At 51.5% G+C, this 16,507-nt stretch overlaps 4 protein-coding genes across 4 annotated transcripts in view; all 4 read left to right on the top strand.

Moving 5' to 3' along the window:
* aatf (apoptosis antagonizing transcription factor) overlaps positions 1-2,276 on the top strand; it is a 4,254-nt gene extending 1,978 nt beyond the window's left edge. The window contains exons 2-3 of the mRNA XM_019871793.1: positions 797-1,147; positions 1,439-2,276. Of these exons, the coding sequence (XP_019727352.1) occupies positions 797-1,147; positions 1,439-1,815 (728 nt within the window). The 3' untranslated portion in view covers positions 1,816-2,276. The remainder of the gene's footprint in view (positions 1-796; positions 1,148-1,438) is intronic.
* Positions 2,277-2,772: 496 nt separating this feature from the next.
* On the top strand, positions 2,773-6,427 carry tmco1 (transmembrane and coiled-coil domains 1). Its single transcript, XM_019871792.1, has 7 exons — positions 2,773-2,948; positions 3,887-3,964; positions 4,060-4,119; positions 4,217-4,263; positions 4,358-4,425; positions 4,809-4,953; positions 6,202-6,427. Exons 1-7 carry the CDS (start codon positions 2,879-2,881, stop codon positions 6,298-6,300), a joined length of 567 nt encoding a protein of 188 aa, XP_019727351.1. The 5' UTR covers positions 2,773-2,878; the 3' UTR covers positions 6,301-6,427.
* A 1,411-nt stretch (positions 6,428-7,838) lies between these two features.
* On the top strand, positions 7,839-13,285 carry aldh9a1a.1 (aldehyde dehydrogenase 9 family, member A1a, tandem duplicate 1). Its single transcript, XM_019871773.1, has 11 exons — positions 7,839-8,132; positions 9,039-9,184; positions 9,560-9,689; positions 10,343-10,477; positions 10,541-10,737; positions 10,864-11,004; positions 11,536-11,724; positions 11,839-11,926; positions 12,127-12,268; positions 12,348-12,460; positions 13,098-13,285. Exons 1-11 carry the CDS (start codon positions 7,991-7,993, stop codon positions 13,190-13,192), a joined length of 1,518 nt encoding a protein of 505 aa, XP_019727332.1. The 5' UTR covers positions 7,839-7,990; the 3' UTR covers positions 13,193-13,285.
* Positions 13,286-13,817: 532 nt separating this feature from the next.
* Positions 13,818-16,507, top strand: part of med8 (mediator complex subunit 8) — a 4,247-nt gene continuing 1,557 nt past the window's right edge. The window contains 6 exon segments of the mRNA XM_019871780.1: positions 13,818-13,953; positions 14,588-14,709; positions 14,986-15,130; positions 15,418-15,558; positions 15,805-15,892; positions 16,413-16,507. The exon segment at positions 16,413-16,507 is cut by the window's right edge and continues 4 nt beyond it. Of these exon segments, the coding sequence (XP_019727339.1) occupies positions 13,948-13,953; positions 14,588-14,709; positions 14,986-15,130; positions 15,418-15,558; positions 15,805-15,892; positions 16,413-16,507 (597 nt within the window). The 5' untranslated portion in view covers positions 13,818-13,947.

Below are 16,507 nucleotides of genomic sequence, written 5' to 3'. Positions count from 1 at the left end.
GAGTACCCGGGGAAAACCCCCACAGGCAGTGGGGGGCCATGCAACCTCCAACACAGGGAAGCCGCAGTCCGGAATCGAACTCTACGCTGTGAGGTCGACGCGCTAACCGGTCGAGCCAGTCGCGCCGCTTGACTAAGTTGATTGAAATTCAATAAAGCTTGAGCGATTGCCGAGGGGCGAACGCCACTTTTGTACACAGGTGATCGGGTTTCAGGGACGGTAACATGCTCGTCGGTCCCTTCATTTATGCTAGACCCCAATTTCCAACCGGCTACAAATGGATTGGTGACATCAGGAAGGTTAGCATTTGTGTGGGATTTCACCCAACTCCCACCAAGCGAATTCTCCACTGAAGGAGCCACGCAATGGACTCGATTTGAAGAATCGAATCAAATCGCGAGGCTCTTAACAATAAGCGGCCTCATTCACAACAAGTTAACAGCTAGCCAACGCTACGTGCTCACACGCTGACACCCACGTCACTCACCAGGCCAAACGAAAAATAATACCCGCACATGAATCTTTTGTACCGGTACTGCGCAAAAAGAATGTCTGTCATGACTCCGATAATACACGTTTACAATAACCTCGGCCCATATAAGAAGTCTTTCCAAGACAATGAGAAGGATGATCAAGACGGTGGGGAGACTCACAAAGCTTTACGTTGTGTATCTTTCATTCAAAAAAGAAACAGACTGGCTCCGTTGCAGATTTTTGTCTACCGCCGGGTTTCTGAAACTCACCTCGTCCCAATCAACCAGGGCCTTCTCCTTCTTTATTCATGTCTCGGTCTTTGAAGAGGGGAAAGCGTCCAAGCGCAAACTGGACATGGCCGACTACCCTGAGATGGCATCTAAGCGCTTTGCTGCCTTCCAGCCGTTTTGCGACGCCACGCTGCAGAAGTGGCACGACAAAACGCGTCTGAGCTCGGGCAAGGGCGGCGGCGGCAACTTCGGAGCGTTCGAGCGCAACATTGTGACCCAGGTGGCGCAGATTCTGATGGACAGGGAGCGGCTGGTGCGGCGCACGCAGACGAGGCGCTCCGAGTACCGCGTCCTCGGAACCAGCGAGGAGCAGGAGCTCGCCTGCGCCAACGCTGAGAACCAATCGGAGGAGACGCGCAAGGCGGATCATTTGGACTGGCCAGGTAGGTTTTTGTGGAATCGTCTTTTTTCATTCTTAACTCAGCTCAAGTGTATTTCTCGAGTACTTTCAAACAACCGCCGCTGTATAGACACTGTGCTGTAAATGGAACAAAAAGAATTCAGACAAAAAAGAACCCAACCAATTAAGACCAATGACAGTAAAATGCGCAGAAATAGTCCAACTAAAACTCAAGTCTCACGCTGAGTCCAAAGCCAAAGATTAAAAATGAGAAGCTTTAAAGATGGGCAGCGAGCAACTGTTGAAGATGACGTGAACGTTGCGGGTTCCGCAGCGGCCCCCGGAGGGAAGCCGGCAAACGACGCGGACGAGGACGTCTTTGACGACGACGACTTTTACCACCAGCTGCTGCGCGAGCTCATCGAGCGGAAGACGGGCGGCGCCGACGTCAACCGGCAGGTGGCGGCGGGGCGCCAGTGGCTGCAGATCCAGAAGCTACGCAGCAAGCTCAAGAAGAAGGTGGACACCAAGGCCAGCAAAGGTCGCAAGGTCAGGTTCGACGTGCACGCCAAGCTGCTCAACTTCATGGCGCCCGTCCTGCACGACCACGACGACCTGGCGCACGATGCCCGCACCGAACTCTACAGGGGGCTCTTTGGACTCCGCCCACCCGCCGTGTCATTGGCCACCTGTGATGTCACCGCCCAGTAACATTTGCGCCAAGCAATGGCTCGTTTTCATGCAACGTTGCCTTGAAACTATTAAGACCGTACCCTAATGTGTTGGAAATGGCCTCCCGATTGAATTCAAATCACATCACAATACTTGTGTGTCGGTTGGATTTCTATCACGATTATAGATTATATTGCAGTTTGCGATTCGATATCACGGCTTTTGGTATTTTTCCTCAGACAATGGGAACCCCGTACGTCACGCGACCGTGACGTCGGGGTCTCCTCCGCTACGGGTGGCCCACCAGCTCAAAAAAGGGAGGGGCTGTCAGTCAGGTCCAGTTCCTCTCATCACCTACGCAGTTTCACTGCATTTTTCTTCACCATACATTTCAAGGATGAAAGGTAAAGACCTAGTTGTTGGTGAAATACATAATGGAAATGCAGTCTGGATTTGACGTACCGATTTTTAGGTGGAACAAAGAAAAATGCCGAGAATGATGAGCGCGTTCATGACTGCGGCCGTGGGATGACTCTTTGACAGAATGTCATACAAAACATTTTCTTTTGACATAAAAGAAAGGTCGGGCAATTTAGGAAGCAATCAGTCATACAAACCTTCCCAGAGGGCACTCACAAATTTGCAGTCATAAACTGGATGTTTCCATGTCTTCACCAATTGCATCATTGCAAATTTCCCCAATGTGGGGCAAATAAAGGTTATCTTATCACCAAATTAACGGTTGTTGTGGTCCAAATGTAATTGGCTCCTTCAAAGCTCAGAAGATGGCTATACCCTATTAGGAATTTGTTCATGCATTTCCTTTGCTTTTGGGGATATTTAGACGCCAAACACGCCGTTCCTTCTTTCGAGAAGGACGGCTTCACGTTCCTACGAAACAAAGTCCTAGACATCGCGACAACAGATGGCGGCGTCGCTTGGATAAGCTTCTTCTCGTCCTGCTCGGCGCAGTCCAAGTGCCAGATGAACCGGAAGTAGTTGCGCCGCACGTGACCTAGCCGCCGCTCAGGTCCTCCGTGGCACGCGCGAGTCTTCGCCGCCTCTCCGCCGTCGCCCTTCGGCATTGGTGACGGTCGTCAAAATGAGTACGATGTTCGCGGACACCATCCTGATCGTCTTCATCTCCGTGTGCACGGCGCTGCTAGCCGAAGGTGAGCCGACAAAATCCCAAGTACGCTCGAGTACCGCTCGGGACTGCGCTGCTTTTTTTTCGAGGTTGCCGTACTGCGAACACGAACGCTGTCACGATGTGGGCAGGTGAGGCGATTATTACAAATGCGACTCCTAAACTAGCTGTAATGTGGCGACGGCCGACGGGGGTTAGCATCGAAATCGCTAATTCGCGGCGATCCGATTTCGAGAGGAACAAATCGGAGTCTACAAATTGTCATTCTCACAATATAGGCGCGTCACTAGAAGCCACGCAGGTCCGGAGCGCAAATTTGTGTGTGTGTGTGTGTATGTATATATATATATTGGGGGGGGGGGCGTGCAGAGGATGTAAATTTGGGTCCCAGCTCAAGGTTGGGGTTTTGTGATGAAGAAGAATCTCATGGGCATGAAAGAGTGTCATTGTTTCACGTTTGAGTCTCAAGTCTGGTTGAAGACAAATTCGCCCAAATTTGTCTTCAACCAGACTTGAGATCCGCCAGGACTTTTGAGTGTGGCTTTCAGGAAAAGTTTTCGGCTTTGGGATTTGAAAGCAAGGTTCGGCTTTTAAGACAGACTGTAGGTTTCAAAATGGGCTGCGGGGTCCAATGTGTGTTTTCAAACAATCTTAGCGTTCTGGCAGGCGTTGGGTTTTCAGGGCTTGACGAAAAGTTGAGGCTTTCAAGAGAAGGCTTTCAAATGTGGGATTTTTCAACATTGGCTTGAAATAAGGTTTTAATCCGGGAGGAGGTTTTGAAAGACAGCCAGCTCGTTTTGCCCTTATATTTTGGGCCTTTTCCCTTCATGCACTTGCTGAAGTACGTCAGCGGTCGTGGACGGCGCCGTCTCTTCCGCCGACATGACTGCAAAGCCGGCGTACCTTCCTCCCATGCTTTTGAAAAGCGTTGACGTTGTCAGACGCTGCCTTGTGATTGGACAGGAATCACGTGGGTGCTGGTGTACCGCACGGACAAGTACAAGCGGCTCAAGGCGGAGGTGGAAAAGCAAAGCAAGAAACGTACGCTCCGCAACAAAAGATCATCGCAATTAGCGTTTTGTGGTTTGGTTTTTTGGTGTTTGGCCGACCTTGTCATCGTTGTGTGTTTGCCGTAGTGGAGAAACAAAAGGAAACCATCACAGAATCCGCTGGACGTCAGCAGAAGAAGAAGATTGGTAAGTTTTTATTTTGGTTGGTGTTCCCCCCCCCCATGCAGGGCCCTCAGCGATGAGGATGTTCATGATGACGAGCTCATGTGCTGATGTTTTGCAGAAAGACAAGAGGAGAAGCTCAAGAACAACAACAGAGACTTGTCCATGGTCGGAGACGTCACCCGGCATCGTTGGCGCCGCCGTTCTTGCGATCCTCGTGGTCACCGTGTGTCGAATTGACGTTGCTGTGTTTTGTTTGCAGGTGCGCATGAAGTCCATGTTTGCCATCGGCTTCTGTTTCACCGCTTTGATGGGCATGTTCAACTCCATGTAAGCATCTGACTCTCGCGTGCCGCGCATCATTCATACATGACAACAATGACTTGAGGACGTTGCGCCCCCCTGAGAAAGCAACGATGCGTCTGTTGAAATCAGCCCATTGGTGTCTTTTTTCCATCGACTTGCACTTTGCTGAAAGGCGAAAGATTGAAGCTGAGCATCTGAGGGCATGTTCAACTCCATGTAAGCATCTGACTCTCGCGTGCCGCGCATCATTCATGCATGACAACAATGACTTGAGGACGTTGCGCCCCCCTGAGAAAGCAACGATGCGTCTGTTGAAATCAGCCCATCGGTGTCTTTTTTTCCATCGACTTGCACTTTGCTGAAAGGCAAAAAATTGAAGCTGAGCATCTGGCTTTCCCCCTTTGCAGTTTTGACGGCCGCGTGGTGGCCAAGCTGCCCTTCGTGCCGCTGTCGTACATCCAGGGCTTGTCGCACCGCAACCTGCTGGGCGAAGACTACACCGACTGCTCCTTCATCTTCCTCTACATTCTCTGCACCATGTCCATCCGACAGGTATCCGTCCGTCCGTCCGTCCGACACGTGTGCCGACCTTGACGCAAGAGTGCCGCTGCGCGGCCATTTTGAACACGAACTCAGCGCACTCCCAGAGTTGCGCCTCTAGTTTGATCTATTTTTTAAAAATACAAAGGTCACTTAAAATGGTGGTGGATTTGGGGGGGCTGGAACAAATGAACGCCCGTTTCAAGTCATTTACAATTTCATGAGGAAACTTTTTTCTTTTTCTCCTTCAAGTAAATTGAGTTACAAATGTCGAGTCAGGGAGGGGTGAGAATCCTTTTGTATTTTTCTTGGTAGTTGGTTTTTATTTTCAGTCGGTTATCTCTCAGGCGTCGTCAAATTGGATGGATCAATGAAAAGTGCTTGTGCTGTCTTTACATCCCTTCCGGGTGAGTGTCATGACTTTGGAGTCAGCCGATCCTCCATGAAGCATCTCCAGTTGGTCCAGAATGCCGCCGCTCGCCTCTTGACTGGTGCTCCTAAGAGGGAGCGCATCACTCCTACTCTGGCGCCCCTTCACTGGCGACATTTTGGGATTCCTTTTGAAGCTTCTCTAATTTGTTTTCAAATCTCGAATCGGCCTGGCCCCACCCTGAGCTCCCCGCCTGCTGCCTCTCAGGTCTGCGGACCCGACACGAGTCGAGGTGCCGACAGAGAACTAAGCGGCGGCTCGGAGGGGACCGAGCCCTTTGCGTTGCCGCTCCCTCTCTGGAATGAACGTTGGGCAAGCCCCCTCGCCGCCCATCTTTCAAACTTGGCATTTTCATTCTTTGGCTGAGACTTGATTTTTAGTTGGAGGGTTTTTGTGCTCTCTATGGTCTTTGTCGGTCACTTCTTGTTTTATTGTTGGTTGCTGTACGAATTCTTTTTGCTCCATGTACAGCACTTGGTAGACAGCGGTGATTGTTTGAAAGAGCTCGAGAACCCCCCGCCTCCCACACACACACACACACACACACACACACACACACACACACTTGAAATCAACTCCAAAAGCTCTTGTATGAAATCAAGTTTTGGACCAAGACGACATTTTCCTCAAGTTATAGTCAATTAATCATTTGTTTTGTAAGTGTGAAATGTCGTTTCTGTGAGTTACTTTCTTGTTTTTTCAATCGGACTTTTTATTCGATTTCCTAAATGAAAATGTTTTGGTTTTCCTTTGGGTTATTTTTTTTTGTTTTTGTCAACTCCAATAAGCTTGCTTGCAGGCTGATGTAGCGCTCGTGTTCTTCTGCGCAGAACATCCAGAAGATGTTGGGCCTGGCTCCGTCCAGAGCGGCCACCAAGCAGGCGGGGGGCTTCCTGGGGCCCCCGCCCCAAGCCGCCAAGTTCTCCTAAATGCCTCCAAAGGTCATGACAACGCCGTTGGCCCGCAAAAGACTTTGAGCGGTGAAAATGGTTGTTTGGGTGTTTTGAGTACCCAAAGGCGTTTCTTCGCTTTCAATAAAAGTGTTCTCAAAGGCGACCTTTTCGTTATTGCTGCCTCGACGCGACTTAACGCGGTTGGGGAGATACACGTCGGTGTTGGGACGGTTTTCATTTGCCAGAGTATTTTCTGTGGTGCGAGCAGTGGACTGTGGACTGCGGCGAACTCGACTGGGCTCACTTGACAACAAGTGACGGTTTGCCAGAAAGTGAACCCTTGGGCCACAAAGAGGCTGCCTTCGAGCCCCCGGCTCAACGTGATTCAAAACCTCAACAGAGGACGAAGACTCCTGCACCGTTTAGTGCATTTCCACCAACCGCATCACTGTGCTCTCACGTCTGCGAGCTCGATGCTAACATATCATGAGAAATACCATAGACGGGCTAAGAAGTAGCATCACCCGAGAATTTCATTGCTCAAATTTGTTGTCAATATTAGTAATGCTTTTCAGGGGGCCGCTAAGCAGCGGTACAAAGCACTTCGCAATTTTCGCTTCTAGCGTATTGGCACTTTTTATAGCGCACCGCGACTCCACGTGAGCCCACAGCACCCTCTTCTTCAAATGTCTCTTGGATTTTATAATACTCACGACTTATTCGGTAATTCAGGTACCTCCCCCCAAAAAATAAAAGGTTAATTTCTGCTCACGTAACAGTTTACTTGGCAAGCTGCAAACATACTCGAGACATAAAGGGGTCTTTCCAGAATTGGAGGACATTTTGACTGCAAAATGTCCTCTAATTGCCCCACGGGGATAAATAAAGTTTTCTGAATCTGAAAATACTTGAAAAAGAAATCTTCACTTGAATGATTTACTGCTGCATATTCACCAATAATGGGTAGTAAACGATCAAAAGCTCATCTTAGCTCAATGGTACGATTTATTTGGTGTTTCCAATACCTGTCACTGAAATCTCCGTAACAGCATGTTGTGGGACACAAGTTCCATGAAGAAGAATTCTCATTTGAAATGTTCTGTTTACTCAAACAAAAGTTCCCACAGTCACAAGAGAGAGCAATGAAACAAATCATATTAATAACTAATTACATTTTTATTTGGACTGTTTTGAAATTCAATTTGGTCATGGGCGGGGAGGGACAAAAGAAAAATCGCATTTTAGGGGCTTGTCTGGATTTATTTGGTGTTTTGAAAACCATTTCAAGCATTCTTTTCTCTTCGGGATTTTTTTCATATTTGGTCTCAGGACAAGCACATTTGCTCTGCACGATTTGGTTTAGTCTTTTGTTTGTGGATTATTTAAAATTGGATGTGTGGGACGTAAAATGTCGTCCAATCATGACTCGCTATGTTTATGAGTGAAGAATTCCAACACAAAACAGCGTCTCTGTGGACAAACGAATACATGTAGTCGTAAAGTGATCCAGTTAAACAATTCGTCGTCGATTTTTTTGAGAGGCCGGGGCCGGGGGGGGGACTCATCTAGCGTGGCTTGAGGGGGCGTGACTTGGTGGGCGTCGACGGCTAAATAAGGCTGCTCGAGCTTTAGCTTTCACTTCTTGGCCTAGCTTCCATCTGTCGAGCGGCCCCGCCTTCAGTCGCAGCCAGCAAGTTCCAAACGGTGCTTCTTCCCGAACCGCAGCATGGCCCATTCCAGTCTGTTCGCCATGGGTGCCGCCTCGACCGGCAGTCTGCTGCTCAGCGACAACCTCAACTTCTGGGACGGCGAACGAGTGGCGCCTCGACCGGGGGCGACCGCCGAGCCCGTCTACGAGCCCGCTACGGGTTCGTGGGATACGCCGACACACACGAATACATACACGCGCGCGCTCACGTGCGCGCGCACGCGCAGGTCTTGTGTTGCGACATATACGTCCGTCGCCATATTCAGGTAGATCCCGCCGAGAGCGTAAAAGCGTACGTCGTCGTCTCCGCCAGATTGGATGTGGCTTCGTGGTCCGATGGATAAACGTGGTTGTGTTAGGAATCGTTCACTCAGTCCTTCAATAAAACTTATCATGTGAAGCTCTATATTTTGCTTGACTTTGGCGCGAACTATATACGTACTGTATAAAAACTCAAGTTTTTCGGGGGCTGTCTTCCAACGACAGCAATCCAGTCTTCTGCACTGTAGTGACCAAGAAGTAGGGAATGAGTGAATGATTCTGAAGGCAGTTAAGTGCTTTTGCAGTCGTTATCTCAGTCTCGGTTACCTTGTCGCTGAATAGGGCTAGTTGACTTTCTTAACAGTTATCAAGTACACGATATTAAAAAACCTTTTGTTACGATGTTGTGACTCGGGAGTCGAGTGGGCCCCTGCTGCTTGCCGTCAATAGAGAACGGGCCCAAACACAATTAGCAAAAATCTGGGGGGGGGGCAAAACAACAACAACAACAGTTTTAGTTGGGCATTGGGTGTTAAAAGAAATCTGAATGGTTTTAGAGAACGACTGGATAATTCCTTAGGCAGCCGTGTTGAAGCATAACGTTTCTTTGACGCTTTCAACATGGTGGGAATGCTGACGTGTGATCCAGCACTCGAGGCTGCGTCTGTTTCTGTGTCTGTTGGGATCGAGGTTCATGAAGTTGTTGCGCAACGGCCACCTTCCCCCCCCTCCCAATGCCTTTTGTTCCTGCTGACCTCAAAACAATTTAAGAATGTGCTGATTGTGCACTTTGCTCTGCGCGTAGGCCGCGTGCTGTGTCAGTTGACCCCGTGCGGCTCCGATGAGGTGGACTTGGCCATCCAAAGCGCTCGCGGCGCCTACGTCCAGTGGAGCAAGATGGCGGGCATGGAGCGGGCGCGTGTCATGCTGGAGGCCGCTCGCATCATCAGAGTGAGACGCCGGCGGACGCGCTCTTCTCGCCATGGCCATAAAAGACAAAGATGTTACTCGTGAACGCGGCCCTCCCTGCCTCCTTCGTCCTCCCTGGGATCACAATCCTTTTGTTTTTGTTTGCCACAAGGAAGTTGTACTGCAGTCTAATCTTGATTGGAAGAAACCAAACCGTCTGTCCTCAAACCCTCATTTGACACCGTTTCCTTGGAAGCTCCGACCTTCCTCGGCACCACGATTTCAAACAATAAGCCCGTCTTGAAACCCTCCTTTGAAAACGCCTTCCTTTCTGTGCAAGCGAGCGATGCTTTCCACCCTCCTTTCAAACACGACCTGAAATGAAACGGAATTGAATTGACTGACCTTTATGTTCAGGAGCGGCGGGAGAAGATCGCCAAGTTGGAGGTGATCAACAACGGGAAGTCCATCACTGAAGCTCTGGCGGACATCGACGGGTGCTGTCAGTGTATGGAGTACTACGCCGGACTGGCCTCCACCATGGCAGGTGGGTCTACGAGGCTGCACAGGACGAACCGACGACTTGGCGCATCGACCTTAACCCCTCTGCGACGACAATTAGAGCTTCCAAGTGGATGAATTGCCAACCGCGTGTTTTGGTAACAACAGGGAACGCCTCGCTGAAATCAAGACGGAAAAATTTGCAGCGACGCCCCAAGCGTGTCATGAGATCAGTCGAACGAGCAATGGATATAGTCGTTGAAACAAAACTACAACAATACCCCCCCGCCCCCCAAACAAAGATAAATAAAATTATGATAATAACTAGACCGCATACCAGAAGGACAAGGAACAGAATGAGAACAACAACAATAACCAGAACCACTTACTGGACGTTGAACTAGAGCAATAACTGGAACTGTGATAAGAAAAAGAGGCAGAACGAGTAGAACGGTAACAACAAGCACAGCAACGAGAGCTACCGAAAAGAAGAAGTTGACGAACCACCGCACTGAGAACTAGAGAGAACTGATAGCGGGATTTGAAGGAGAAGCAGAACTGGAAAAGAAGCCCAAGAAGAACTAAAAGCAATCCAAAACGGTGGAGGAATTTCGAGGGGGACCTGCAGTAGTTGCGCAATATGTCCCGATGAAAAGAGTCGAAGTGAGAATGACAAATCGCGTTTGTGTCTCTGCTCAGGTCAGCACATCCAGCTTCCCGGCGGCGCTTTTGCGTACACCCGTCGGGAGCCTCTGGGCGTGTGCGTGGGCATCGGTGCCTGGAACTACCCCTTCCAGATCGCCGTGGTCAAGTCCGCTCCCGCGTTGGCTTGCGGTCAGTTGCCGAACATTTTGGCCCCGCGCGCGAGGGGCGCCGTGTGACCTTTGACGTTGTCAGGCAACGCCATGGTGTTCAAGCCGTCCCCCATGACGCCCGTCACCGCCGTCGTCCTGGCCGAGATCTACCAGGAGGCCGGAGTACCCCGAGGACTCTTCTGCGTGGTGCAAGGGGGCGCCCAAACCGGAACGTTGCTGTGCCAGCACCCTGAGGTGGCCAAGGTGTCCTTTACGGGCAGCGTGCCCACCGGCAAGAAGGTAACGCCGACGCGTCCCCGATGCGTCCCCGCCCCGACAGGAAGGGAGGGGCTGCTGCGGGGAGACCAGCGTGTAGCTGGCGGTCCAACCGGGATCGCCGGAATGCCGAGTCCTCTGGCCTTTCAGGTGATGGAGATGTCGGCCCGGGGTGTCAAGCCGGTGACGCTGGAGCTCGGCGGGAAGTCGCCCCTGATCATCTTCAACGATTGCGAGCTGGACAACGCCGTCAAGGGGGCCCTCATGGCCAACTTCCTCACTCAAGGGCAGGTGAGCGCCTCGGCGGGCTGGCACCCGAAAAACGTTTTCACAAACGTCCTTCCGGTTCTCCTGGCTTCCGCTTAGTCTCGGGGTTTTAGCTCAACGGTTTGTCGTTCTTGTCGACTTGTGGCTGCGCTTCCGGTGCTGGCTTTGTTCGACTTGTGGCTCATGCCCGACAATTTTGTCAAAATGATGTCGCACTTGTTGGTGTCGCTCTATTTTTGGTTCAACTTCTGGCTGAATTTGTGCCTGGTGTTTTTGGTGGACTTCTAGTTCGGGGTGTTTTTTTTTTCCTGCACTTGTGTTTTCTGTTGTGTTCTTCCACTTTAGGCTCTTGTTCTACTTTGCTTTCAACTTCCTGCTCTATTTGTTGTTCTTGTCGAGCTGCGACGCTTGTTCTGGTTGTTTTACTAGCCCGGTTGCGGCTCTCGCCCCTGTTTTTAGTTGTCGTACGCTTTGGGCTTTCGGGTCGTGGTTGCGCTCCTTTTCAAAGTTCTTGTTTTCCTCGTGTTTGTCATCGTGGCACTTTGGCGGCCGCAGGTGTGCTGCAACGGGACCAGAGTGTTTGTGCAGAGGGACATCATGACGCAATTCCTGGAGAAGGTGGTCAGCAGGACCAAGGCCATCGCGGTGGGGGACCCCCTGCTGGATCAGACCCGCATGGGAGCGCTCATCAGCAAGCCCCAGCTGGAGAAGGTCCTGGCTTTTGTCAAGCAGGCCAAGGAACAAGTGAGGAGCAAGAAGCCGTAGAAGAAGAAGTCAAAGCCCGCCGCGCTCAGGCTCGCGTCGCGCTCAGGCTCGCGTCGCGCTCACGCTCAACATTTGGCGGCGGTGTCGTCGCAGGGAGCCGAGGTGCTCTGTGGCGGCGAACCTCTCGTGCCCGCTGACCCCAAACTCAAGGAAGGATACTTCATGTCGCCCTGTGTACTCGGTGAGCTTTAAGCTAGGCAGCCGATGCTCCTTCTATCGAGGGTTCGCGGTGCGCTCGCGTGTTCCTTGACCTCGTCCTCTGCGTTTGGTGTTACGCGCCCAGCGCGTTTCCTTCCGGTACGTGGCCGCACCCGTTTTCGACTTGTTGTCCTGAGCGTTTCGTCGTGTGGCCGCGTTGCGCTTCCCCCGCCTTTGCCGCAGACAACTGCAGGGACGACATGACGTGCGTGAAAGAGGAGATCTTCGGACCCGTCATGTCGGTGCTGCCGTTCGACACGGAGGAGGAGGTTCTGCGGCGGGCCAACAACACCACCTTCGGACTGGCCTCCGGGGTCTTCACCAGGTGACGGTCACCGTCGCGGCTTGAGGGGCTGGGGGGTGGGCGCGCTCACCGCCAAATGTTCTCCCCCTCCGTCCCTCAGAGACATCTCACGAGCTCACCGGGTGGCCGAGAAGCTGGAGGCGGGAACGTGCTACATCAACAACTACAACATCAGCCCCGTGGAGGTGCCCTTCGGAGGATACAAGATGTCAGGTGGGCTCGGACGCAAAACCGCGAGGCCGGGAAAACCTTCAGCAGGACGGAGTTCCGACTTTGAAAACAGGCGTCGCTAAGCCTGTTTTCGTCGTGGCTTTGCGTGAACTCATTTACTGCGACGTTATTTCACATAATACTTTATTCCTCATACATTATTTCCGCTGACATACATATTTTTTAATGTCAAATATTACTGCTTTCATTGCACTGCTGTTATTTTTGTACATTGATAAGATGAACATTTTATTCGTTCCGTGACTGCGCTCTTTGAAATGAACGTAAACCCACCCCCCCACCCCTGTGAGAGAGAGAGAGAGAGAATAGCAAATGATAACATTTTGCTTTATGAAAACTGAGTCATAGGGAAAAATTAATTCGAACGTCAAGCGGATGTGCATCTTGATTGAAATGCTTCAAGTCATTCTGCCGCTAACTCGGCTGTGTCCGCTTCGGCCACTAGGGGGCAGTATAAGAGCAAGCCGATTAAAAAAACGCGTCTGTAAGCATCTTGTCTGTCTCCATTTGTGTCACCGCTGCTCGTGTGGAAATGTCCATTGCTTTCAAGGCAAACACCACAACTGTCTTTCCGCCAACCGGTTCTTTTTTTCTTTTTTGGGGGGGTTGTTTGAGGCAGGTTTCGGGCGCGAGAACGGTCAGGTGGCCATCGAGTACTACTCGCAGCTGAAGACGGTGGTGGTGGAAATGGGCGACGTGGAGAGTCTCTTCTGAATCCGCGCGGGCCAAGCAAGCTTGCACCAGCTTCACTTTTCACAATTCAGCTCAAACGTGCTCAATAAAGCTGTCATCTCAAGTTGTCCTTTATTTTCCCTCCTCCAGCCGCCCGTTTTATCTTCTGTGGCGTGTCCTCACTTCGGGGTGAGCTGGACTTTGGACCCAGGTGACTTTGAACGAGACGAATCAAATCGACCGTATTTGCAGACCACTTGAAAACAGCCACCGCTGTTTGCAAAGTGCTGTACACGGAGCAAAAATTAATCCTACAATAAAACAAATAACGGACGTGGTGTAAACGGCAGTAAAATTACACTCAAGTCCCATGCTGACTCAAAAGACAATTAAAAATAAGTTGTAGCGCAAGGTTTAACGATGGGCAGCGAGGAACGTTTTGGGAAGGGGAGGTCATCCCACCGAGACGAACCGGCTGCATCCATTTTTGAGTCTCCGCTTAGTCCTCGATACCCTAAAATGAAAGAAGCCGGCCGCCTTGAACGGCAGAACCGATTTTCCAGTGCGATTTGACATCGCTTTCCTTTTAAAGAGCCACGTTTTGAGAGTGTTGGGGGCCCAAGTCGGCACCAGGGAGAGATGGCAGTTGGTTAAAATAGGAAGTTGTGCTACGACATGATGATCCAGATCCGCCCTCCATTCCAGGAGGTGGCGGTAATGGGGCGCCATTGAAGAGAAGAAGAAGAAGAAGAAGAAGACCGGAAAAAAGAAAACAACAAAAACCTTTCCGCTTGACGATGCAGGTGAGTGGACGCAGATGGAATACCAACTTTTGTCTGTTTCAAGACCCACGTTTGAGCTTTTCAAGATGTGACTTCAGTTTCGGTTTGTGAGTCTTTGTGTTGGGGGTTTTCTCCCGGATACTCTGCGAACGTTCGTCGGCTGTTGGGGCGGTGAGCATTAGCCGCTAAGGCTAAGGCATCAATGACCAGCCGATCGAGCCATTAGAAAGTCGGGCGCTTACTAAAATGGAAAACTGGACTGCGCACCAGGGGGGCATCGTTGCATTTCGTCAAATACTGCAGTTTTTTTTAGACACCAAGTAGCACCCTAAAAAAAGAAAGTGACTCCAAGTCCCGCCGACAAGTGCAATGTACTAAAGAGTCAAGTCAGCTTGATTGTCAAATATGCTCGATGTGCAACAGACAGCACAGATGAAATTTCTTTCCTCTCAACCACAGTGCAAACATGCAGTGCATTGAAAAGTCATGTCTCGTTTTGAAGAATGGAGAGAGTGCTTCTTTTTCGTTTTGAATCCAATTTATTGATGAATGGACAAAATACTGAACAAATGAATGCATCATTGGAACAATCCTAATTTCAACGGAACTGTGACCCCCGTTTGCGTTTGTGTGCGCGCGTGTGGTTCGGTTGCAGCAGCGCGAAGAGAAGCACCTGGAGGCCTCGCTGGAGTCGCTCATCACGCAAGTGGCGCACGTGAAGAACGCCCTGCACTCCTTCATCTTCAAGCTGGAGAACGAGTACGAGCGACTCACGTGGTGAGAAAGCTACTTTGGTCCTCCGCCCAAATTGGGAGTCCCCCGGCCTCAGACGTGCCGGCGCTTGAGTCAAGCGAGAACGAAAACGTTGCCGAGAGGGCGCGGTGGTGCCCTTGCCTGTGGGCAAGGAGAGCCACGGTGGCACGATGATCCATCGGGACAAAAACCCGAAAGTAGTCACTTTGGCCGCTTTTGCCAGCCGGACAATGTCGTCTCCTTCAAGACGTGTTAGCACTGAGCTCGCTTGCGCCTGTGCCTGCTTGTGCGCCTCCTCAGGCCGTCGGTGCTGGACAACTTTGCTCTGCTGTCGGGTCAGCTGAACACCATCAACAAGCTGCTGAAGAACGAGAAGACGCCGTCGTTCCGGAACCAGCTCATCATCCCGCTGCTGCTCTCTCAAGACCGCGACGACGACTTGGCGGTGAGACGGCTGAACTGAACGGCGAGGCGACCTCAGCTGCTCGGCGGGGCACTCGGAGGAGTCGCTCGTCGCTGAGGATCGAGCGTTGCCGCCGTCTTGTCTCCAAATTTGCTCCATTGAGTCATTGGGAACCAGCGAATGATGCTGAATGGCTGCCTTCGGAATCGTTTGCACAAAATCCGACCACTTTTGAGCTGCAGCGGGATTTGTCATGGGCCTTTCGGAACTATCCAGGTGGGCCACCAAAACAAAAAAAACGCTTTTTTTGTTGTTGTTGTTGTGCTCAGAAAGTGACGGAGCAGCGCGTGCCGGTCTTCAGCCACGAGATCGTCCCCGACTACCTGCGCACCAAGCCCGACCCCGAAGTGGAGGAGCAGGAGAAGCTGCTCAGCATCGAGGCCGCACGCATCGGGCCCGAAGTGGCGCAGGTGGGCGCGCGTACGCTTCCCTAGCTTCTTTCCTCCCTCACGTCCTGCCCTGCTTCAGAGTTCCCCAACCGATCCTCCTTTCTTCCTTCCTCGATACCCTTTACCCCCCCCCCACCCCCATTCCTTCCCTTCCGTGCTGCTGACAGCCCTTTCTCTTTGCCTCGCACCTTCTTTCCCTGCGTCCCTCATTTGCTCTCCCCTTCCATGCTTCCTTGACGCTTTGATTTCCTCCCCCCGACCTCGCAGAAACAAATCCAGACTCTGAACAAGTTGTGTTCCAACCTGCTGGAGAAACTCAGCAACCCGAGAGACGAGCGAGACGCTGAAAGCGCGGGTGAGTGGCCTTGTCGGCGACCGTCCATTTTCCCCGCCGCCGGCTGTCAACTCATCAATAAGCCATCGGTGGCATTTGGATCGGAAAGTCCCGTGGAAAGGATTGGCCACTTTCGCAGGGGTGAGCGATTGAGGGCATGAAAGGAGAAGGGAGGGAGGCAAGGAACTGAAGGAAGGCGTGACGGATGCAAAGAGGCAAGCATGGACGGAAGACGGGCATGGGGGAAAGGTGGCGTGCGGGGAAGAAAGAAAGCAACGGAAGTAGGAAGGGAGGAGGTGGTGAAGGGAGGTGGGACGGAAAAGAGGAAGGCAAGGAAGGAAAGGCCCAAGGAAGGATGTCGGCGAGCAAGGAAGGAAGAAGGCAGCAATGGAAAGAACCAAGGGAAAAAGAAAGACGGGTGTGGCAGAAAACAGGGAGGAGGGTGGAACCAAGGAAAGCAAGTGGGCTGCCCCCCCCCCTGACTTTTTTATCTTTTTGGGGTGACATGGCCGCTCTTTTTTTCTTTTTTTTTGTCCTTCAGCGCTGCGCCAGAACAAATGTTGGTTCAACCCAGCCGACACCAGCGCGCTGGTGGGGGCGGTGGCCTTCGGTAAGGGCCTGTCCAAGTGCCGCCCC

This window comes from Hippocampus comes, unplaced genomic scaffold (assembly GCF_001891065.2).
Source record: "Hippocampus comes isolate QL1 unplaced genomic scaffold, H_comes_QL1_v1.1 scaffold307, whole genome shotgun sequence".
Classification (NCBI taxonomy): Eukaryota; Metazoa; Chordata; class Actinopteri; order Syngnathiformes; family Syngnathidae; genus Hippocampus; species Hippocampus comes.
Note: the sequence above shows the minus strand (reverse complement) of the source record. Positions and strands in the feature narration are given on the sequence as shown.

Bases quoted from the DNA above. Each gene is read 5' to 3' on its own strand.
- aldh9a1a.1 (XM_019871773.1), top strand. From the start codon at position 7,991: ATGGCCCATTCCAGTCTGTTCGCCATGGGTGCCGCCTCGACCGGCAGT. The intron at 10,738-10,863 runs GTAACGCCGACG...CTGGCCTTTCAG, and splicing joins GCGTGCCCACCGGCAAGAAG to GTGATGGAGATGTCGGCCCG. The intron at 11,927-12,126 runs GTGAGCTTTAAG...CCTTTGCCGCAG, and splicing joins CATGTCGCCCTGTGTACTCG to ACAACTGCAGGGACGACATG.
- tmco1 (XM_019871792.1), top strand. From the start codon at position 2,879: ATGAGTACGATGTTCGCGGACACCATCCTGATCGTCTTCATCTCCGTG. The intron at 4,120-4,216 runs GTAAGTTTTTAT...GATGTTTTGCAG, and splicing joins TCAGCAGAAGAAGAAGATTG to AAAGACAAGAGGAGAAGCTC. The intron at 4,954-6,201 runs GTATCCGTCCGT...TCTTCTGCGCAG, and splicing joins GCACCATGTCCATCCGACAG to AACATCCAGAAGATGTTGGG.